The sequence below is a fragment of the Pseudophryne corroboree genome, chromosome 9 (genome assembly GCF_028390025.1).
Source record: "Pseudophryne corroboree isolate aPseCor3 chromosome 9, aPseCor3.hap2, whole genome shotgun sequence".
Taxonomy (NCBI): domain Eukaryota; kingdom Metazoa; phylum Chordata; class Amphibia; order Anura; family Myobatrachidae; genus Pseudophryne; species Pseudophryne corroboree.
The window spans coordinates 341,080,836-341,099,624 of NC_086452.1; the positions used below are offsets into that span (position 1 = coordinate 341,080,836).

Below are 18,789 nucleotides of genomic sequence, written 5' to 3' on the forward strand. Positions count from 1 at the left end.
AAATACAAGTGGGTGATATGTAAGTGACCACCCTCTGTTGATTTCAGGGGTAAAATTTGTGGCCCAAGACTAGTTAACCCTTGCAAAACTACAGCTACTTATTCAAAATGGCAAAATATGGTGTGTGTGCCCATTTTGCCAGTGTATTTCATGCCCAAAACAGCGTTGGGCCAAACAAAATACAAGTGGGTGATATGTAAGTGACCACCCTCTGCTGATTTCAGGGGTCAAATTTGTGGCCCAAGACTAGTTAACCCTTGCAAAACTACAGCTACTTATTCAAAATGGCAAAATATGCTGTGTGTGCCCACTTTGCCAGTGTATTTCATGCCCAAAACAGCGTTGGGCCAAACAAAATACAAGTGGGTGATATGTAAGTGACCACCCTCTGCTGATTTCATGTGTCAAATTTGTGGCCCAAGACTAGTTAACCCTTGCAAAACCACAGCTACTTATTCAAAATAGCAATTTATAAAATGGTGTTTATGCCCACTTTGCCAGTGTATTTCATGCCCAAAACAGCGTTGGGCCAAACAAAATACAAGTGGGTGATATGTAAGTGACCACCCTCTGCTGATTTCAGGGGTCAAATTTGTGGCCCAAGACTAGTTAACCCTTGCAAAACTACAGCTACTTATTCAAAATGGCAAAATATGGTGTGTGTGCCCACTTTGCCAGTGTATTTCATGCCCAAAACAGCATTGGGCCAGGCAAAATACAAGTGGGTCACATGCAAGTGACCACTCTCTGTTGATTTCAGGTGTCAAATTTGTGGCCCAAGACTAGTTAACCCTTGCAAAACTACAGCTACTTATTCAAAATAGCAATTTATAAAATGGTGTTTATGCCCACTTTGCCAGTGTATTTCATGCCCAAAACAGCATTGGGCCAAGCAAAATACAAGTGGGTGATATGTAAGTGACCACCCTCTGTTGATTTCAGGGGTAAAATTTGTGGCCCAAGACTAGTTAACCCTTGCAAAACTACAGCTACTTATTCAAAATGGCAAAATATGATGTGTGTGCCCATTTTGCCAGTGTATTTCATGCCCAAAACAGCGTTGGGCCAAACAAAATACAAGTGGGTGATATGTAAGTGACCACCCTCTGCTGATTTCAGGGGTCAAATTTGTGGCCCAAGACTAGTTAACCCTTGCAAAACTACAGCTACTTATTCAAAATGGCAAAATATGGTGTGTGTGCCCACTTTGCCAGTGTATTTCATGCCCAAAACAGCGTTGGGCCAAACAAAATACAAGTGGGTGATATGTAAGTGACCACCCTCTGCTGATTTCATGTGTCAAATTTGTGGCCCAAGACTAGTTAACCCTTGCAAAACCACAGCTACTTATTCAAAATAGCAATTTATAAAATGGTGTTTATGCCCACTTTGCCAGTGTATTTCATGCCCAAAACAGCATTGGGTCAAGCAAAATACAAGTGGGTGATATGTAAGTGACCACCCTCTGTTGATTTCAGGGGTAAAATTTGTGGCCCAAAACTATTTAACCCTTGCAAAACTACAGCTACTTATTCAAAATAGCAAAATATGGTGTGTGCCCACTTTGCCAGTGTATTTCATGCCCAAAACAGCGTTGGGCCAAACAAAATACAAATGAGTGATATGTAAGTGACCACCCTCTATTGATTTCAGGTGTCAAATTTGTGGCCCAAGACTAGTTAACCCTTGCAAAACTACAGCTACTTATTCAAAATGGCAAAATATGGTGTGTGTGCCCACTTTGCCAGTGTATTTCATGCCCAAAACAGCGTTGGGCCAAACAAAATACAAGTGGGTGATATGTAAGTGACCACCCTCTGCTGATTTCAGGGGTCAAATTTGTGGCCCAAGACTAGTTAACCCTTGCAAAACTACAGCTACTTATTCAAAATGGCAAAACATGGTGTGTGTGCCCACTTTGCCAGTGTATTTCATGCCCAAAACAGCATTGGGCCAGGCAAAATACAAGTGGGTCACATGCAAGTGACCACTCTCTGTTGATTTCAGGGGTAAAATTTGTGGCCCAAGACTAGTTAACCTTTGCAAAACTACAGCTACTTATTCAAAATGGCAAAATATGGTGTGTGTGCCCACTTTGCCAGTGTATTGTATGCCCAAAACAGCGTTGGGCCAAGCAAAATACAAGTGGGTCATATGTAAGTGACCACCCTCTGTTGATTTCAGGGGTAAAATTTGTGGCCCAAGACTAGTTAACCCTTGCAAAACTACAGCTACTTATTCAAAATGGCAATTTATAAAATGGTGTCTGTGCCCACTTTGCCAGTGTATTTCATGCCCAAAACAGCGTTGGGCCAAGCAAAATACAAGTGGGTCATATGTAAGTGACCACCCTCTGTTGATTTCAGTTGTCAAATTTGTGGCCCAAGACTGGTTAACCCTTGCAAAACTACAGCTACTTATTCAAAATAGCAAATCATGGTGTGTGTGCCCATTTTGCCAGTGTATTTCATGCCCAAAACAGCGTTGAGCCAGGAAAAATACAAGTGGATCACATGCAAGTGACCACCCTCTGTTGTTTTTGCGGGGCAAATGTGTGGCCCAAGACTGGTTAACCCTTGCAAAACTACAGCTACTTATTCAAAATGGTAAAATATGGTGTGTGTGCCCACTTTGCCAGTGTACTGTATTTCATGCCCAAAACAGCGTTGGGCCAAGCAAAATACAACTGCGTCATATGTAAGTGACCACCCTCTGTTGATTTCAGGTGTCAGATTTGTGGCCCAAGACTGGTTAACCCTTGCAAAACTACAGCTACTTATTCAAACTGGTAAAATATGGTGTGTGTGCCCACTTTGCCAGTGTATTTCATGCCCAAAACAGCGTTGGGCCAGGCAAAATACAACTGCGTCATATGTAAGTGACCACCCTCTGTTGTTTTTGGGGGTCAAATTTGTGGCCCAAGACTAGTTAACCCTTGCTAAACTACAGCTACTTATTCAAAATGGCAAAATATGGTGTGTGTGCCCACTTTGCCAGTGTATTTCATGCCCAAAACAGCGTTGGGCCAAGCAAAATACAACTGCGTCATATGTAAGTGACCACCCTCTGTTGATTTCAGGTGTCAGATTTGTGGCCCAAGACTGGTTAACCCTTGAAAAACTACAGCTACTTATTCAAAATGGTAAAATATGGTGTGTGTGCCCACTTTGCCAGTGTATTTCATGCCCAAAACAGCGTTGGGCCAAGCAAAATACAACTGCGTCATATGTAAGTGACCACCCTCTGTTGTTTTTGGGGGTCAAATTTGTGGCCCAAGACTAGTTAACCCTTGCTAAACTACAGCTACTTATTCAAAATGGCAAAATATGGTGTGTGTGCCCACTTTGCCAGTATATTTCATGCCCAAAACAGCGTTGGGCCAAGCAAAATACAACTGCGTCACATGTAAGTGACCACCCTCTGTTGATTTCAGGTGTCAGATTTGTGGCCCAAGACTGGTTAATCCTTGCAAAACTACAGCTACTTATTCAAAATGGTAAAATATGGTGTGTGTGCCCACTTTGCCAGTGTATTTCATGCCCAAAACAGCGTTGGGCCAAGCAAAATACAAGTGGGTCATATGTAAGTGACCACCCTCTGTTGATTTCAGGTGTCAAATTTGTGGCCCAAGACTGGTTAACCCTTGCAAAACTACAGCTACTTATTAAAAATGGTAAAATATGGTGTGTGTGCCCACTTTGCCAGTGTATTTCGTGGCCAAAACAGCGTTGGGCCAGGCAAAATACAACTGCGTCATATGTAAGTGACCACCCTCTGTTGTTTTTGGGGGTCAAATTTGTGGCCCAAGACTAGTTAACCCTTGCTAAACTACAGCTACTTATTCAAAATGGCAAAATATGGTGTGTGTGCCCACTTTGCCAGTATATTTCATGCCCAAAACAGCGTTGGGCCAAGCAAAATACAACTGCGTCACATGTAAGTGACCACCCTCTGTTGATTTCAGGTGTCAGATTTGTGGCCCAAGACTGGTTAATCCTTGCAAAACTACAGCTACTTATTCAAAATGGTAAAATATGGTGTGTGTGCCCACTTTGCCAGTGTATTTCATGCCCAAAACAGCGTTGGGCCAAGCAAAATACAAGTGGGTCATATGTAAGTGACCACCCTCTGTTGATTTCAGGTGTCAAATTTGTGGCCCAAGACTGGTTAACCCTTGCAAAACTACAGCTACTTATTCAAAATGGTAAAATATGGTGTGTGTGCCCACTTTGCCAGTGTATTTCGTGGCCAAAACAGCGTTGGGCCAGGCAAAATACAACTGCGTCATATGTAAGTGACCACCCTCTGTTGTTTTTGGGGGTCAAATTTGTGGCCCAAGACTAGTTAACCCTTGCTAAACTACAGCTACTTATTCAAAATGGCAAAATATGGTGTGTGTGCCCGCTTTGCCAGTGTATTTCATGCCCAAAACAGCGTTGGGCCAAGCAAAATACAACTGCGTCATATGTAAGTGACCACCCTCTGTTGTTTTTGGGGGTCAAATTTGTGGCCCAAGACTAGTTAACCCTTGCTAAACTACAGCTACTTATTCAAAATGGCAAAATATGGTGTGTGTGCCCACTTTGCCAGTGTATTTCATGCCCAAAACAGCGTTGGGCCAAGCAAAATACAAGTGGGTCATATGTAACTGATCACCCTTTGTTGATTTCAGGTGTCAAATTTGTGGCCCAAGACTAGTTAACCCTTGCAAAACTACAGCTACTTATTGAAAATGGCAAAATATGGTGTGTGTGCCCACTTTGCCAGTGTATTTCATGCCCAAAACAGCGTTGGGCCAAGCAAAATACAACTGCGTCATATGTAAGTGACCACCCTCTGTTGTTTTTGGGGGTCAAATTTGTGGCCCAAGACTAGTTAACCCTTGCTAAACTACAGCTACTTATTCAAAATGGCAAAATATGGTGTGTGCCCACTTTGCCAGTATATTTCATGCTCAAAACAGCGTTGGGCCAGGCAAAATACAACTGCGACACATGTAAATGACCACCCTCTGTTGATTTCAGGTGTCAGATTTGTGGCCCAAGACTGGTTAACCCTTGCAAAACTACAGCTACTTATTCAAAATGGTAAAATATGGTGTGTGTGCCCACTTTGCCAGTGTATTTCATGCCCGAAACAGCGTTGGGCCAAACAAAATACAAGTGGGTCATATGTAAGTGACCACCCTCTGCTGATTTCAGGGGTCAAATTTGTGGCCCAAGACTAGTTAACCCTTGCAAAACTACAGCTGCTTATTCAAAATGGCAAAATATGGTGTGTGTGCCCACTTTGCCAGTGTATTGTATGCCCAAAACAGCGTTGGGCCAAGCAAAATACAAGTGGGTCATATGTAAGTGACCACCCTTTGTTGATTTCAGGGGTCAAATTTGTGGCCCAAGACTAGTTAACCCTTGCAAAACTACAGCTACTTATTCAAAATGGCAATTTATAAAATGGTGTCTGTGCCCACTTTGCCAGTGTATTTCATGCCCAAAACAGCGTTGGGCCAAGCAAAATACAAGTGGGTCATATGTAAGTGACCACCCTCTGTTGATTTCAGTTGTCAAATTTGTGGCCCAAGACTGGTTAACCCTTGCAAAACTACAGCTACTTATTCAAAATAGCAAATCATGGTGTGTGTGCCCACTTTGCCAGTGTATTTCATGCCCAAAACAGCGTTGAGCCAGGAAAAATACAAGTGGGTCACATGCAAGTGACCACCCTCTGTTGTTTTTGCGGGTCAAATGTGTGGCCCAAGACTGGTTAACCCTTGCAAAACTACAGCTACTTATTCAAAATAGCAAATCATGGTGTGTGTGCCCACTTTGCCAGTGTATTTCATGCCCAAAACAGCGTTGAGCCAGGAAAAATACAAGTGGGTCACATGCAAGTGACCACCCTCTGTTGTTTTTGCGGGTCAAATGTGTGGCCCAAGACTGGTTAACCCTTGCAAAACTACAGCTACTTATTCAAAATGGTAAGATATGGTGTGTGTGCCCACTTTGCCAGTGTACTGTATTTCATGCCCAAAACAGCGTTGGGCCAAGCAAAATACAACTGCGTCATATGTAAGTGACCACCCTCTGTTGATTTCAGGTGTCAGATTTGTGGCCCAAGACTGGTTAACCCTTGCAAAACTACAGCTACTTATTCAAAATGGTAAAATATGGTGTGTGTGCCCACTTTGCCAGTGTATTTCATGCCCAAAACAGCGTTGGGCCAGGCAAAATACAACTGCGTCATATGTAAGTGACCACCCTCTGTTGTTTTTGGGGGTCAAATTTGTGGCCCAAGACTAGTTAACCCTTGCTAAACTACAGCTACTTATTCAAAATGGCAAAATATGGTGTGTGTGCCCATTTTGCCAGTGTATTTCATGCCCAAAACAGCGTTGGGCCAAGCAAAATACAACTGCGTCATATGTAAGTGACCACCCTCTGTTGTTTTTGGGGGTCAAATTTGTGGCCCAAGACTAGTTAACCCTTGCTAAACTACAGCTACTTATTCAAAATGGCAAAATATGGTGTGTGTGCCCACTTTGCCAGTGTATTTCATGCCCAAAACAGTGTTGGGCCAGGCAAAATACAAGTGGGTCACATGCAAGGGACCCTACTCTGTTGATTTCAGGTGTCAAATTTGTGACAGAAGACTCATTAACCCTTGCGAAACTGAATGATCTGAATAAGAAGCTGGAGTTCGAATAAGAAGTGAATAAGAAGCTGGAGCTTGAATAAGAAGTGAATAAGAAGCTGGCCGAATAAGAAGCTAACTTCAGCCTCGTATTCACTTATACATAAATATGGAACCTCACCCAAAATAGTGTAAATTAAATATATATTCTAAACATAGGCAGAGAAATGAGTACAATAAAAACATTAGTGAGCACTTGTGTAATACAACCTCCTAATTTTAACTTATTAGCCGAGCACTACACACACTATGTGAAGAAACATGTAATAATAATGCATAAGAACCAGATATGTAAAATAGACACCACTGATATACACAAAGCTACATATACCCATCCATACATACATACATACATACATACATACTGTATATACAGGACACTGCCAGGGCAAGCAGCTCAAAGTCCCAGCTCCCAGCACAGAACGAGCTATATGATGAAACCAAATTGCCAACTCAACATCAGGACTAAGCCACAAGGCGGCCCCGCCTCCACGTGACTAACTCCAGGCCACATGATCAGGGAGAAACACGCGTGTCACATGACTGAAGCTCCTGCCTCCATCTTTGATAGGGCAGCCTCGTCCCAAACTATGGACTGAAGTGCGATGTCTTATAATTAACGAATTTTACAGAATGATTAAGATGTCTTGGTTCATGTCATCAATTTGTCTGGCGCACCTTCATCATTTCAAGTGTGTGCTTTGCCCTGAAGAGACATGGCGGACCCGAAGCCCCCTCCCGTCTTCTCCGCACTGTAGACACCTGTCCTTAAAAGTGTGGTTTGTCAGCGATAGGTTTGTGTAGTCCATTGCGATAGAGCTGTGCCATTAAGCTGTGGCTAAGAACTGCACGGAGTAGTTCACGCAATGACCTGGAGCAGTCAGGCGCGGTTAGGGCAGCTATAGGGGTCCTCCGTTGGGGTGACGCTGCTGCTACTCAGGCATCTCTAGCGCTTCCGGACTGCGATCCGCTGCTGGTGTGTAGGAGAGATCCGCTCAGCTGCCACCATGTTGGATATATTCGCCTCCATCCCCACCCAAATGGTGAGACAGTGGCCGGCACAGGCCACCCGCAGCGCGGCGTGTAGTGAGGGGTTCTCCGGGGCCGGCTCATGTGTGTCCTGCTGCTGCACCATGCATGGGGAGAGTCCGCAGAGCTGTCTGTGGCAATGGGCAGTCATTTATCGCATCTGTGTGCACAGTGGCTGTCCCCTCTGTCATCTGCTCGTATCCTGCAGTGATCAGTGTTTGTATCTTACACGTAACTACATCACAGCTGTGCTCTGTACACATAGAGGTGTATAGGATTGGTGGTGTTGAGCAGAGAGATATGGTGTTCGCGCATATATGCAATAAACCATGAATAGACTAGCTACAGTAGTATGGCTGTATTGCAGATATACTCATTGAGTGTGACTTTGGTGTAATACACATTTATTGAATTTGAAAAAAATTGAAGAAATGTTAGACATTTAAAAATCAACATTACTGATGCTTAGGGGTCTATTCATGAAGCAGTGGAGAAGTTGCCCGTGACAGCCAATCAGAATTAAAGGAAGTTATAATTTGCATACTACAAAATGATACAGAACAGCTGTTTGGTTGCCATGGGCAACTTCTCCACTCAGGAAGCAGTTAGCTTCCGACAGACAGGATCCCGGCGGTTGATACACTGACGCAGGGATCCCGAAGTAGGAGGCAATGCCAGCGATAAGATACCGACGCCACTTGGGATACCTGCGTCACATTACTGACAGCCGGCATCTCGGTTGTCTGGACAGTGGGATGCGTTGGCGTCCTACCGAGCTGGTGAAGGATGGGGGAGGGGTTGTTTAGGTTAAGGCAGAAGAAGGGGGGTTAGGGTAAGGCACATAGAAGTAGAGGTTAAGGTCAGGCATGAAGTGGAGAGGGTTAGGCACCCACAAGGTAGGGTTAGGGTAGGGGCCAGAGGAGGGTTGGGGGGCTGTCGGTATTCTTATGCACGGAATGCTGTCCATCTGCAAATCATACTGATCCCCTCCACTCTTTTCACTGCTTCATGAATAGACCCCTTAACCCCGTGCAGATTACTGCGCACGTCTCACCCTGCAAACACGAGTAACCGCGATGTACACTCTTTGCTTTCCTGAGATATAGGCATAAGGTACAAACACCTCCTGGACCTGCAGACTCAAATGCACAGAACTGACACTCTGTAGCCAGCTGTATGGCCACGGTAGTACCAACAATGTGATCTATTCAGCGGAGTATAATTGTAACACCACAGCATACAGCCGGGAAAGGATTGCTCAGTACAGTACACATACGGTGCTTAGCAGCTAAGTGTTCCTGGAAAGCTTTCTATAATATTGTAATAAATGTGCGATATATATGTATGTCAGGTAGTAGGGTTGGGACAGCAATATTTAGAATGTCAGATTTGCTGTTACCTTTACAGAGCACTTGTGCTGGAGAGAATCACTCTGGACGCCTGTGTGTTAGATTCAGTGCATTACTATAAAACTGCTGCTAAAATACATATTGCAGTTTTAAAAATTGGTGGACAGTCCACATGCACAATTTCTTTTGATTTTGCACCTGGTGATTGCTATTGCTACATTATTCATGAATACTTTTTTAGTGCTTGTTATAGTGGGGATGCGTTTAGTATCCCAGCAGTCGGAATGCCAGTGTTCATGTGACCGACACTCTGAATCCCGGCGTTGGAACACTGACCTCGGACTTACTGAAAGTATGTGTTGAGAGCACTGTTAGGGTTCGGCACTAGAAGGAGAGGGGGGGGGGGGTTTAGTCGTAGCTGCCACCCCCCAGAGTCTTAGCCCTAGCCGCCACCCCAGGGGAATTGTAAAATAATGACCCCGTCCCCTGTCGGCATTCTCGATGCCGAGATCCCATACCGAACCCACATTCATGTTCCATAGGGATCTGTTCCATTAGGGGTTGTTGTTGCTACAGCATAAAAATGTCATCAATGGCACCCAAACTTGCCTCCATAGTGGACCTATGAAGCTGCAAACAAAAATCTGAGAGTCCGGTGGTACAGTAAATGCGGCGTATAAACGCACTTACTCACAGGGATGAGAACATAGCCCCAATTTTTAAGACTTGTGAATGACAGACAGTGATCCTAAAGACCTCCTCTCTTGGTTTTTATCATTTTGACTGGCCTGTGCAACATACTAAACTGCTAGGGTTTGCTTGTGCCAATGGCCATGGTCTGGTATAGGAAAAGAAAGCTGTAGTAAGCGTGAAATAGATTTTCCTATTATCTTCCTATGACTGAGCACAAATGGGATACGTTGGGGCAATATCGTTAAAGGGGTGGGTACACAGTTAGGTCTATAAATATTTAGACACTGACACAGTCTTTATAATTATGGCTCTGTACGCAACCACAATGGATTTGAAATCAATCAATTGAAGTGCAGTCTTTCAGCTTTAATTCAAGCGATTGAACAAAAATGTAGTATAAAACGTTTAGGTTTTGCCACCATTTTTATACATAGGGGTATATTTAATAAAAGTCTGATCCTCTTCGACGGAGAGGATCCGTCGCTTTACTATTCAATAGCGGACCGTTTCCACCCGTTTCCCCTCCCATTCTGTCCATTAATTTTCGCCCTCTCTTATGGGCAAAAATTAATGATCAAAAAATGGGCCCTTTTCGACCGCGGCAGTGTCGAAAACACATGGATTCCGCTCATCCATGTGTTTTTCGATGTGTCAGAATTTCTGACAGGGCGGAAGAAAGGCACTTCAATTGAATATTGAAGTGTCGTAAAGTTCTGATTATCGTCGGAGAGTGCCGTCTTTCTGCCGTCAGAACTTCCGACCGTAATTGAATACTCCCCATAGAGCCTATTTTCAGGGGCTCAAATGTAATTGGACAGATTAACAATTGTAAATAAAATGTTAATTTTTAATACTTTGTAGTGAATCCTTTGCAATCTGGAACCCATGGACATCTGCAAATGCTGGGTTTCCTCCTTTGTTGTGCTTTACCAGGCCTTTACTGCAGATGTCTTCATCTGTTGTTTGTGTGTGGTCTTCCTGCCTTTAGTGTTGTCTCCAGCAAGTGAAATGCATGCTTAATTGGGTTGAGATCAATTGACTGACTCGGCCATTGCAAAATATTCCACTTCTTTGCTCCATAAAACCTCCTGGGTTGCTTTCTCATGATGTTGTGAGTTATTGTCCATCTGTAATGTGAAGCGCCAAGCAATCAACTTCACTGAATGTAAGCAGACAGGATAGCCCTATACACTTCGGAATGTATCCGTCTGCTTCTGCCACATCAGTAACAAATTCTAGTGACCCAGTGCTATTGGAAGCTAGGCATGCCCATGCCATCACACTGCCTCCACTGTGTTTTACAGCTATAAAGACAGAATTTGACGGCAAATAAGACCCATTTGGCCCATCTAGTCTGCCCTTTTAGGGTTAGGTTATTAGGGTCAGGGGTCAATGTTATGGGTTTAATTAGGGTTAGGATTAAGGGTGAGGGTTGGGGTATTAGTGTTATCAGGATCAAGGATGAAGGTATTAGTGTTAGGGGTTAGGTTTAAGGGTTAGGGTGTTAGTGTCAGGGTATTCGTGTTACAAGTAAGGGTTAAGGTATTCACGTTAGGTGTTAAGAGTAGGGTATAAGGGTGATGGTTAGGGTATATAGACGGATACTCACGGCCAGGCCACAGAGGTTGAGCTGGGAAGAGTGTCCAGGGTGGATTGCAGGAGCCATAGGGGAAAGCGTATCTATACCTGATGTGGTACGCTTCGGATCATGAGCCAGTCCAAGCCTTCTCCACACTTTTTTTTTTTTTCTTCCCATCATTCTGGTACAGGTTGATCTTAAGGTGGATACACACTAGACAATATATCACACAATCCGGCCGATATTTCCAGGATCGTACGATATAGCGTTCACATCACCTAGTGTGTATGCACTATGTCGCTGACGATGCATGCTCCCGTAAAGCAGCTAAACCAGACCAAAGTAATGGGCATGGGGGGTAATTCTGAGTTGATCGCCGCAGGAATTTTGTTAGCAGTTGGGCAAAACCATGTGCACTGCAGGGGAGACAGATATAACATGTGCAGAGAGAGATAGATTTGGGTGTGGTGAGTTCAATCTGCAATCTAAATTGCAGTGTAAAAATAAAGCAGCCAGTATTTACCCTGCACAGAAACAAAATAACCCACCCAAATCTAACTCTCCCTGCACATGTTATATCTGCCTCCCCTGCAGTGCACATGGTTTTGCCCAACTGCTAAAAAATGTCCTGCTGAGATCAACTTGGAATTACCCCCATGAAGCGAAAAGTCCTGTTTGAGTGCTCAAACTGGTCCGCTGCATTGGGAACCATCTACTGGCTGCAGGCTAGAACACAATTGAATCTCACACTTTTTAATATAGGAAGATCCAGGGCTCTTATGTTGCTAGTGACTTGGTTGTGCATGCATGCATTGAAAATCCAGTGATATAGAAAAGTGGAGATGTTGACCATAGCAACCTATCAGATTTTAGTGATCATTTCTTTAGTGTATTCTAGAGAATTAAAGAAAACACTTAATTTTATGTTACACTACATTCAGCTTTTACATATGCTTTTTTAAGCTAAAATGAACCATTTTTGCACTTTTTCCAAACAAAACTAAAATCTCAAATATATAGGGAAGTTATTCATGGATGTTCTAGTTGTTCATACAGTATGACACCTCTGACATAAAAGGAATATTTAGTACCGTATATACTCAAGTATAAGCCGACTTTTTCAGCACATTTTTCTATGCTGAAAAAAGCCCCCCTCGGCTTATACTCGAGTCAACGGCTGCAGCAGACGCCGTGGGCTGTGTGGGCGTCCGCTGCAGCCGGCTCCAGGGACAGACACTAGAGGTCATTATTGACCTCTAGTGTCTGTGCGGCGTTGCTATGGGAGAGACGTCATGACGTCTCTCCCATAGAGATGATCGGGTGCCGGAAAGCGGGCGCCGGAGCGGGCGGACAGACGGAGCAGTGCAGCAGCAGAAGAAGCGGTTAAGAAGCAGGAGCGGGGCAGTGGTAAGTATTGTTTTTGTGTGTGTTTGTAAGCGGCGACGGGGGCACAGCAACAGGGGGCAAAGAAAGAGGGGGCACAACTACTGGGGGCAAAGAAAGGGGGCACAACTACTGGGGTCAAAGAAAGGGGGCACAACTACTGGGGTCAAAGAAAGGGGGCACAACTACTGGGGTCAAAGAAAGGGGGCACAACTACTGGGGTCAAAGAAGGGGGGCACAACTACTGGGGGCAAAGAAAGGGGGCACAACTACTGGGGGCAAAGAAAGTGGGCACAACTACTGGGGGCAAAGAAAGAGGGGTCATAACTACTGGGGGCAATGAAAGAGGGGGCACAACTACTGGGGGCAAAGAAAGAGGGCATAACTACTGGGGGCAATGAAAGAGGGGGCACAACTACTGGGGGCAAAGAAGGGGCATAACTACTGGGGGCAAAGCAACGGGGGCATGTTTTTATCTGGCACTGTGGGGGGATATCTGTCATTGGTGGTATATATGGCACTGGGGGCACAACCCTAGCAACAAGCATTACCCCCTGGCAACAAGCATAACACCTACCGCATGAAACCCTTGGCAACGAGCATGACACCCTGAGCATGAAAACCCCTGGCACCGTGCATTTCCCACCCTAGGCTTATACTCGAGTCAGTAATTTTTCCCAGTTTTTTGTGGTAAAATTAGGTGCCTCGGCTTATATTCGGGTCGACTTATACTCAAGTATATACGGTATATGCCTGTGGGAAGCAGTTGTTCCATGACACCAGTAGCTGCTCCTGCACTTTATATCGCTGGACTCTGTCCAGACTTATACAATAGCTCATCATAGGGCGGTATCCAATCAGACTCAGTAAATTACTGCGCCTAATTGTCTTGCCAGGGGCTATCCAATTAGCCCTGATAAGCTGGCACGAGATGCGGCTTATCTGGGATTTTCTTTTACCTGCCTCAAGCAGGCAATGCCAAATCCCCAAAAGCAGCCCCATTTTCCTGTTCCAGACATTGACAGGAATCCCAGCACAGGGACCCATTACCTTTTTGGTACATAAAGAGAGCAGGACATAAAGCTTTAGTAATTTAGCCAGTTTGGGACTTATCAAGGCTTGGAGAGTGATAAATTGCACGGTGATAAAGTACCAACCAATCAGCTCCTAACTGCTTTGTTGCAGGCTGTGTTTGAAAAGTGACAGGAGCTGATTGGTTGGTACTTTACCACAGTGTAATGTATCACTCTCCAAGGCTTGATAACTCTAGGTCTTATTCCATCATATCAAGTTGTGCATATCACTCACAAAGTAATTTGGTTGTTGCCCTTTTTTGTATCTTGTAGGATTACAAAGGTCAGAAACTTGCGGAACAGATCTTTCAAGGAATAATACTATTTTCTGCAGTAAGTAAATCCATTTTATCCTACTTTATATGTTCTTTGAATATGAAGTATTCAGTTTGGAAAAATCACTTTTAAAGACCGCCACTCACATGGGTCTATTGGTGTTCTGGTCGCTCACACTGATAACTGATCTATACCAGGGACGTGTGGGGAGGTAAATGCCTGAGGAGGCACTGGCTAGTACCAGAGCCATATTTACACACAATATATGAGCCAGAGGGTTCATATGGGCATTATACACAGGTGCAGCAGTGTTAACTACTGGAAATTTGGTGAGCTTTGATCAGAGATGTGCGGACAGGGCAGGCGCCATAGACTTTTTACTCCAGAGTTTTGACTATAAAAATGATTAGAATACTAGAAGATATTTGTAATATATTCTTTGTATTTTTCATATACTTTAGTCAAAACTCTGGTGTACTCGTATGACAGGATAGGCTCTGCCTCACCGCACGTCACGTTTTGTTAACAATACACATTTAGGAGAACTAATCATTCATGTTATGTTGTATTTTGATTGTCTGGTCACCCATTTTGTGGTCTGCGTTAAGTTTGTTTGTCAAGGACAACATTTGTAAACATTCACCATATGGATTCTCTAAAGGATTAAGATAATGGGGGCGATTCAATTGATATTTGGATGCCTGTCACTAGAGGTCGCCCGTAGGCAGCAGTTTAATTGTGCTGCCATTTGGGTGCACATGCTGCCAGCTCGGGAAGCTGCGAGCAGAAAAGTGACAACATTTCTGCGTTACGGGCAGCATGGCTAAACCTGACAATTCTGGGCACGATCAGCGCAATAAAACATTGAACGCCCAAACAATTGCATACCACTCTGTCTAAAGTGATTCAGAAGATGCAATTATGGGTGCCCATTAAACAACTGAATGGCCCCCTAAATCTGAGATGCATTGAATTCAACCTGAACATAAAGCAACTTTTATCATCTGTTATAACATATGGAAAATAACACTGGGACATGTTAGCAATTTTACATAAATGTTAAGTGAAGTAATTTTTTCTTGTGTTATTGATTTGGAACTATTGTGTTCCTAACAAAGTGGCTAGATGGCAATCACCGCTACAATTCTACATGGGACCAATTTTAAAAAAACAAACAAAAACCTGACCAAACGAAGCATCGTCGTACAGCGTTCAGTGCTTTTCCTTATTTTTCTTTAAAAGCAATCAAAAAACATGATGAAAGGGCAGGTGTGTGTGTGTAGGGGAGGCAGAGGTGTACAGAAAATAGTGGAGTTGGGTAAGGAACCAGGTGTCACGTTATTGCACAGGATTATTATAGTATAGAACAGCAGCAAGTACAGTGCACATAGGGGGGAATTCAGTTTGTCTCAAAGTTTTTACTACTGCTAGAAAAGTGATAGGAGTGCTGTTGAATATATAAATCACAGGTACTACCCTAATTGGCAATGTTTCTCTGTCTTCATGTGTAAATCTCTGATATATGCCAAGTAGATTGTGGAAGTAAAGAGTATGGGCATGGATTTTCAACATTTGGCCCTCCAGCTGCTGTGGAACTACACATCACAGCATGTCCTGCCACCGTTTTGCTATTAGGGTATGCTAACACTGTGGCAGGACATGCTGGGATTTGTAGTTTTCTGGCAGCTGGTGGGCCGCATTTTCAATACCCATGATAGAGGATAATTTGCCATGTTAATGTTATACAGTATCTAGGATTAGGCAATATGGTATCTCTCCAGAAGGGGATGGGTTTAAAACAAGCCCATCAAATGTTAGACAGAGTGCCAGCAAACCCAGTAACGTATCCAACACGATCACCTGTATCTGCCAAGAAATTACTTCATACAAATGTTCCGTGCTACTCGTACAGAAGGAACTTTTCACTATGTACCCTATTCCATAAGGATTGCAAATTCTGCTTTTTAGCAGAATTTGCAATCCTTTGCCTTGCATGCTGGGGGGCCCCTATCGCAGGGCACGGCCGCCCAGCATGCTAATCGCTGACCCCCCCCACACACACCTCCCCTCCCCAACTGCGACCCGCACTAATTGCGATTGCGCTGCAATTAGTGCGCGGTCGCAAAAATTAAGGAAGCTTCCTGCTGGCACAGCCTGGCTGCGACGGCAGGAGGACCGCCGTCATCTTTTTGATCAGAGTGGCTGCGTGTGACACAACGCAGCCGCCCCAATACCGCCCGCGCAAACGCCCATGCATCGCTCAGTCTCTGCCTTGGAAATGGAGGATTGTTGTCCCTCTCCCGCCCCGCCACCGCCTCTATCAATCAGGCAGAGGCATTCGCATTTACCGGCCCTTCGCATGCACCCACCGGGTGAACGCAGAAATTCCGGTTGGATCGTAATATGCGATCCAACCTGAATGAGGTACCATATTCAGTCTGATTTTGGTCCAAGATCTCCCTTGTATCCTCCTTTCATTTAAATTCATGTGGGTCTTTTAATGTTGGTTTCATTGTAATCAGTATATAATATATATAGTCTAAATAAATCCCATGTTCTTAGTTACCAGCCTTGTTTGTTCGGACCAGAAACAGTAGTCTGCTTTTAACTGCATGTCTCTCAGTGACTCGGTTTTGGAAAAGATGCAGGTTTATGGGGCTCCTATGGCAGAAATAAGCACCCCTATAACGGTGTAAGACTATCGCCTGTCGCACATTTACAGACATGGTGCTGTATTTTTTGATGGAATTTGGACTGCATGGTTATATTTTATATAAATGTACCCAAATGGTACTTTTAATGTACAGTGTCATGTAATATTAGGCATCTCATTGCTTGCTGCCAGGTTCACTTTTTAAATTTGTGTTTAAACGTAACGCTAAACGAAACACTAATTTTTATGACCAGAAACATTTTAAAATCCATTGAATGGAGTAATGTATTATCCCAAGGCTGATATCTGGTACATGTTCAGATGTGTAGTTTAGTAACGGTTAGATGAACATGAAAGGTCATGGTTGAAGGGCTTGATTAAATGTAAACTTGTCTCTTGCAGGTGGTCGGCTTTATCTACGGTTTCGTCATTGAACAGTTTGGCTGGACGGTGTACATAGTGATCGCAGGGTTTGCGGTGTCTTGCTTGGTATGATATTTTCTTACAGTTTAACTCTTAGGGGGGATTTCAGTTGTTTGTGCCGGCGGCTGTCATTGCTGAGTGCCTGATGGAGCAATTCAGTTGCTTGGGCGAGAACAGCTGCCAGCGCTGGCATTTTTGCTCTAAGCCCCCCTGAGCTGGCGATAAATGTGCGAAAAGTGACCCGTTTGGGCACCCAAACGGCACATTTTGCGTCGCATCCATCACTTTAGTCAGGTTTCGACATTTTACATGGCTAAACACAGTACTGCAGGGCGCAATCGGTGCATTAATAAAACAATTGAATAGCAGCCCCTGATCTCGCGTTACTTGAGACGGAAGATTGGGCACGCATAAACAATTGAATTTTCCCCTTAGAATGCAGATACTTCTGCATACAGACTCAGTGTAATATCCTGGCCTAGATTTCAAGTTTTTGCTCTAGTTCATTTTTTGTTTTGTTGTCTGGCTTATATCCCCAACTTTTTAATATAAAAACATATCCGATCATAGCTTTTTATGCTGTAGGTTTACACAAGATGACCTAGCTAAAGAAACATTGACCACAATACATCATCTTTCCTTTGTTTATTACAGTTAACTCTTCCTCCATGGCCAATGTATCGCCGTCATCCTCTAAAATGGCTCCCTGTCCAGGACTGTGCTGTGGATGACAAGAAACAGCAGGACAAGAAATCCAAAAAGCACAAATAATTCCCACCTGCGGTCATCACCAAGTCAGAGGACCATGTATGAAAAATGGACTTGGGGGCAGATTTAGCAACTAGTATTATTTCTTGTTATCACTCATTACGAATGATAAATGGTGCTCCAGACATTCAGCTCCTGTCATGTTTCAAACACATGACAGTGGAGCTGATTGGCTGGAGCACCATTTATCATTCGTAAATTAATGATAACAAGAATATCACTCGTTGTTAAATCTGCCCCTTGGACTGATATGTTTTCTGCTAAGCAGAACATTGTGCTTATAGGGCTTGTGTTCCAGGTATTGTCTAAATGTCCAATAAAAACACCAATCTGTTTTGTTTTTCCTTTTATACTGTGTTGCTATCATTTGTAACTTCAATTTATAATTAGCTGAACTGACACTTCCGTAGAAGTGAGTTTAAGGACTAAGGGGCCGCTCCAGTTGTTTTGTGGGCGTCCAAACATATTCAGTTGTTGCCCCTGTTGGATGCGCATGCCCACTAGTACCAGGTTTAACCGCACAAAGTGGCTAAACCAGGCTTAAGTACAGGTTAGGGTACTCAAACTACGGAGTTAACACACAGTTCAACTCGCTCCTCAGGAGGCTGAAATGTGTCTCGCTGGCTTCATTAGTGCCTGAATGGAGCAACAATTGAATTGCTCCATTGGGTGCCATCTAGTGGCAGCCGGGGATCTTGTTGATGAGTGATTTAAAACCTCTACTGTACAACAGCAATGTACATATTGAATTCAAACTTCCTTTGCATTTTATCTTTTACACTATTACAAAGTAATAGTTGTACAGTCTAGTATAGGGGTGGGCAAAATACGGCCCGCGGGCCGGATGCGGCCCGCGAACCGATCCTGCCCGGC

General features: G+C 43.9%; 2 protein-coding genes across 3 annotated transcripts in view; one reads left to right on the forward strand and one right to left on the reverse strand.

The window, feature by feature from the left end:
* The window catches only part of GLT8D1 (glycosyltransferase 8 domain containing 1), a 73,660-nt gene extending 66,400 nt beyond the window's left edge, over positions 1-7,260 (reverse strand). The window contains exon 1 of one of the 2 annotated variants that reach the window (XM_063940613.1): positions 7,052-7,260. The gene's annotated coding sequence lies outside the window, so the exon portion shown is untranslated. The remainder of the gene's footprint in view (positions 1-7,051) is intronic. The other variant, XM_063940611.1, reaches the window with a different exon arrangement.
* Positions 7,261-7,508: 248 nt separating this feature from the next.
* Positions 7,509-18,266, forward strand: SPCS1 (signal peptidase complex subunit 1). The gene is made up of 4 exons (XM_063940614.1): positions 7,509-7,733; positions 14,070-14,129; positions 17,128-17,214; positions 17,803-18,266. Exons 1-4 carry the CDS (start codon positions 7,698-7,700, stop codon positions 17,917-17,919), a joined length of 300 nt encoding a protein of 99 aa, XP_063796684.1. The 5' UTR covers positions 7,509-7,697; the 3' UTR covers positions 17,920-18,266.
* Positions 18,267-18,789: the final 523 nt, after the last annotated feature.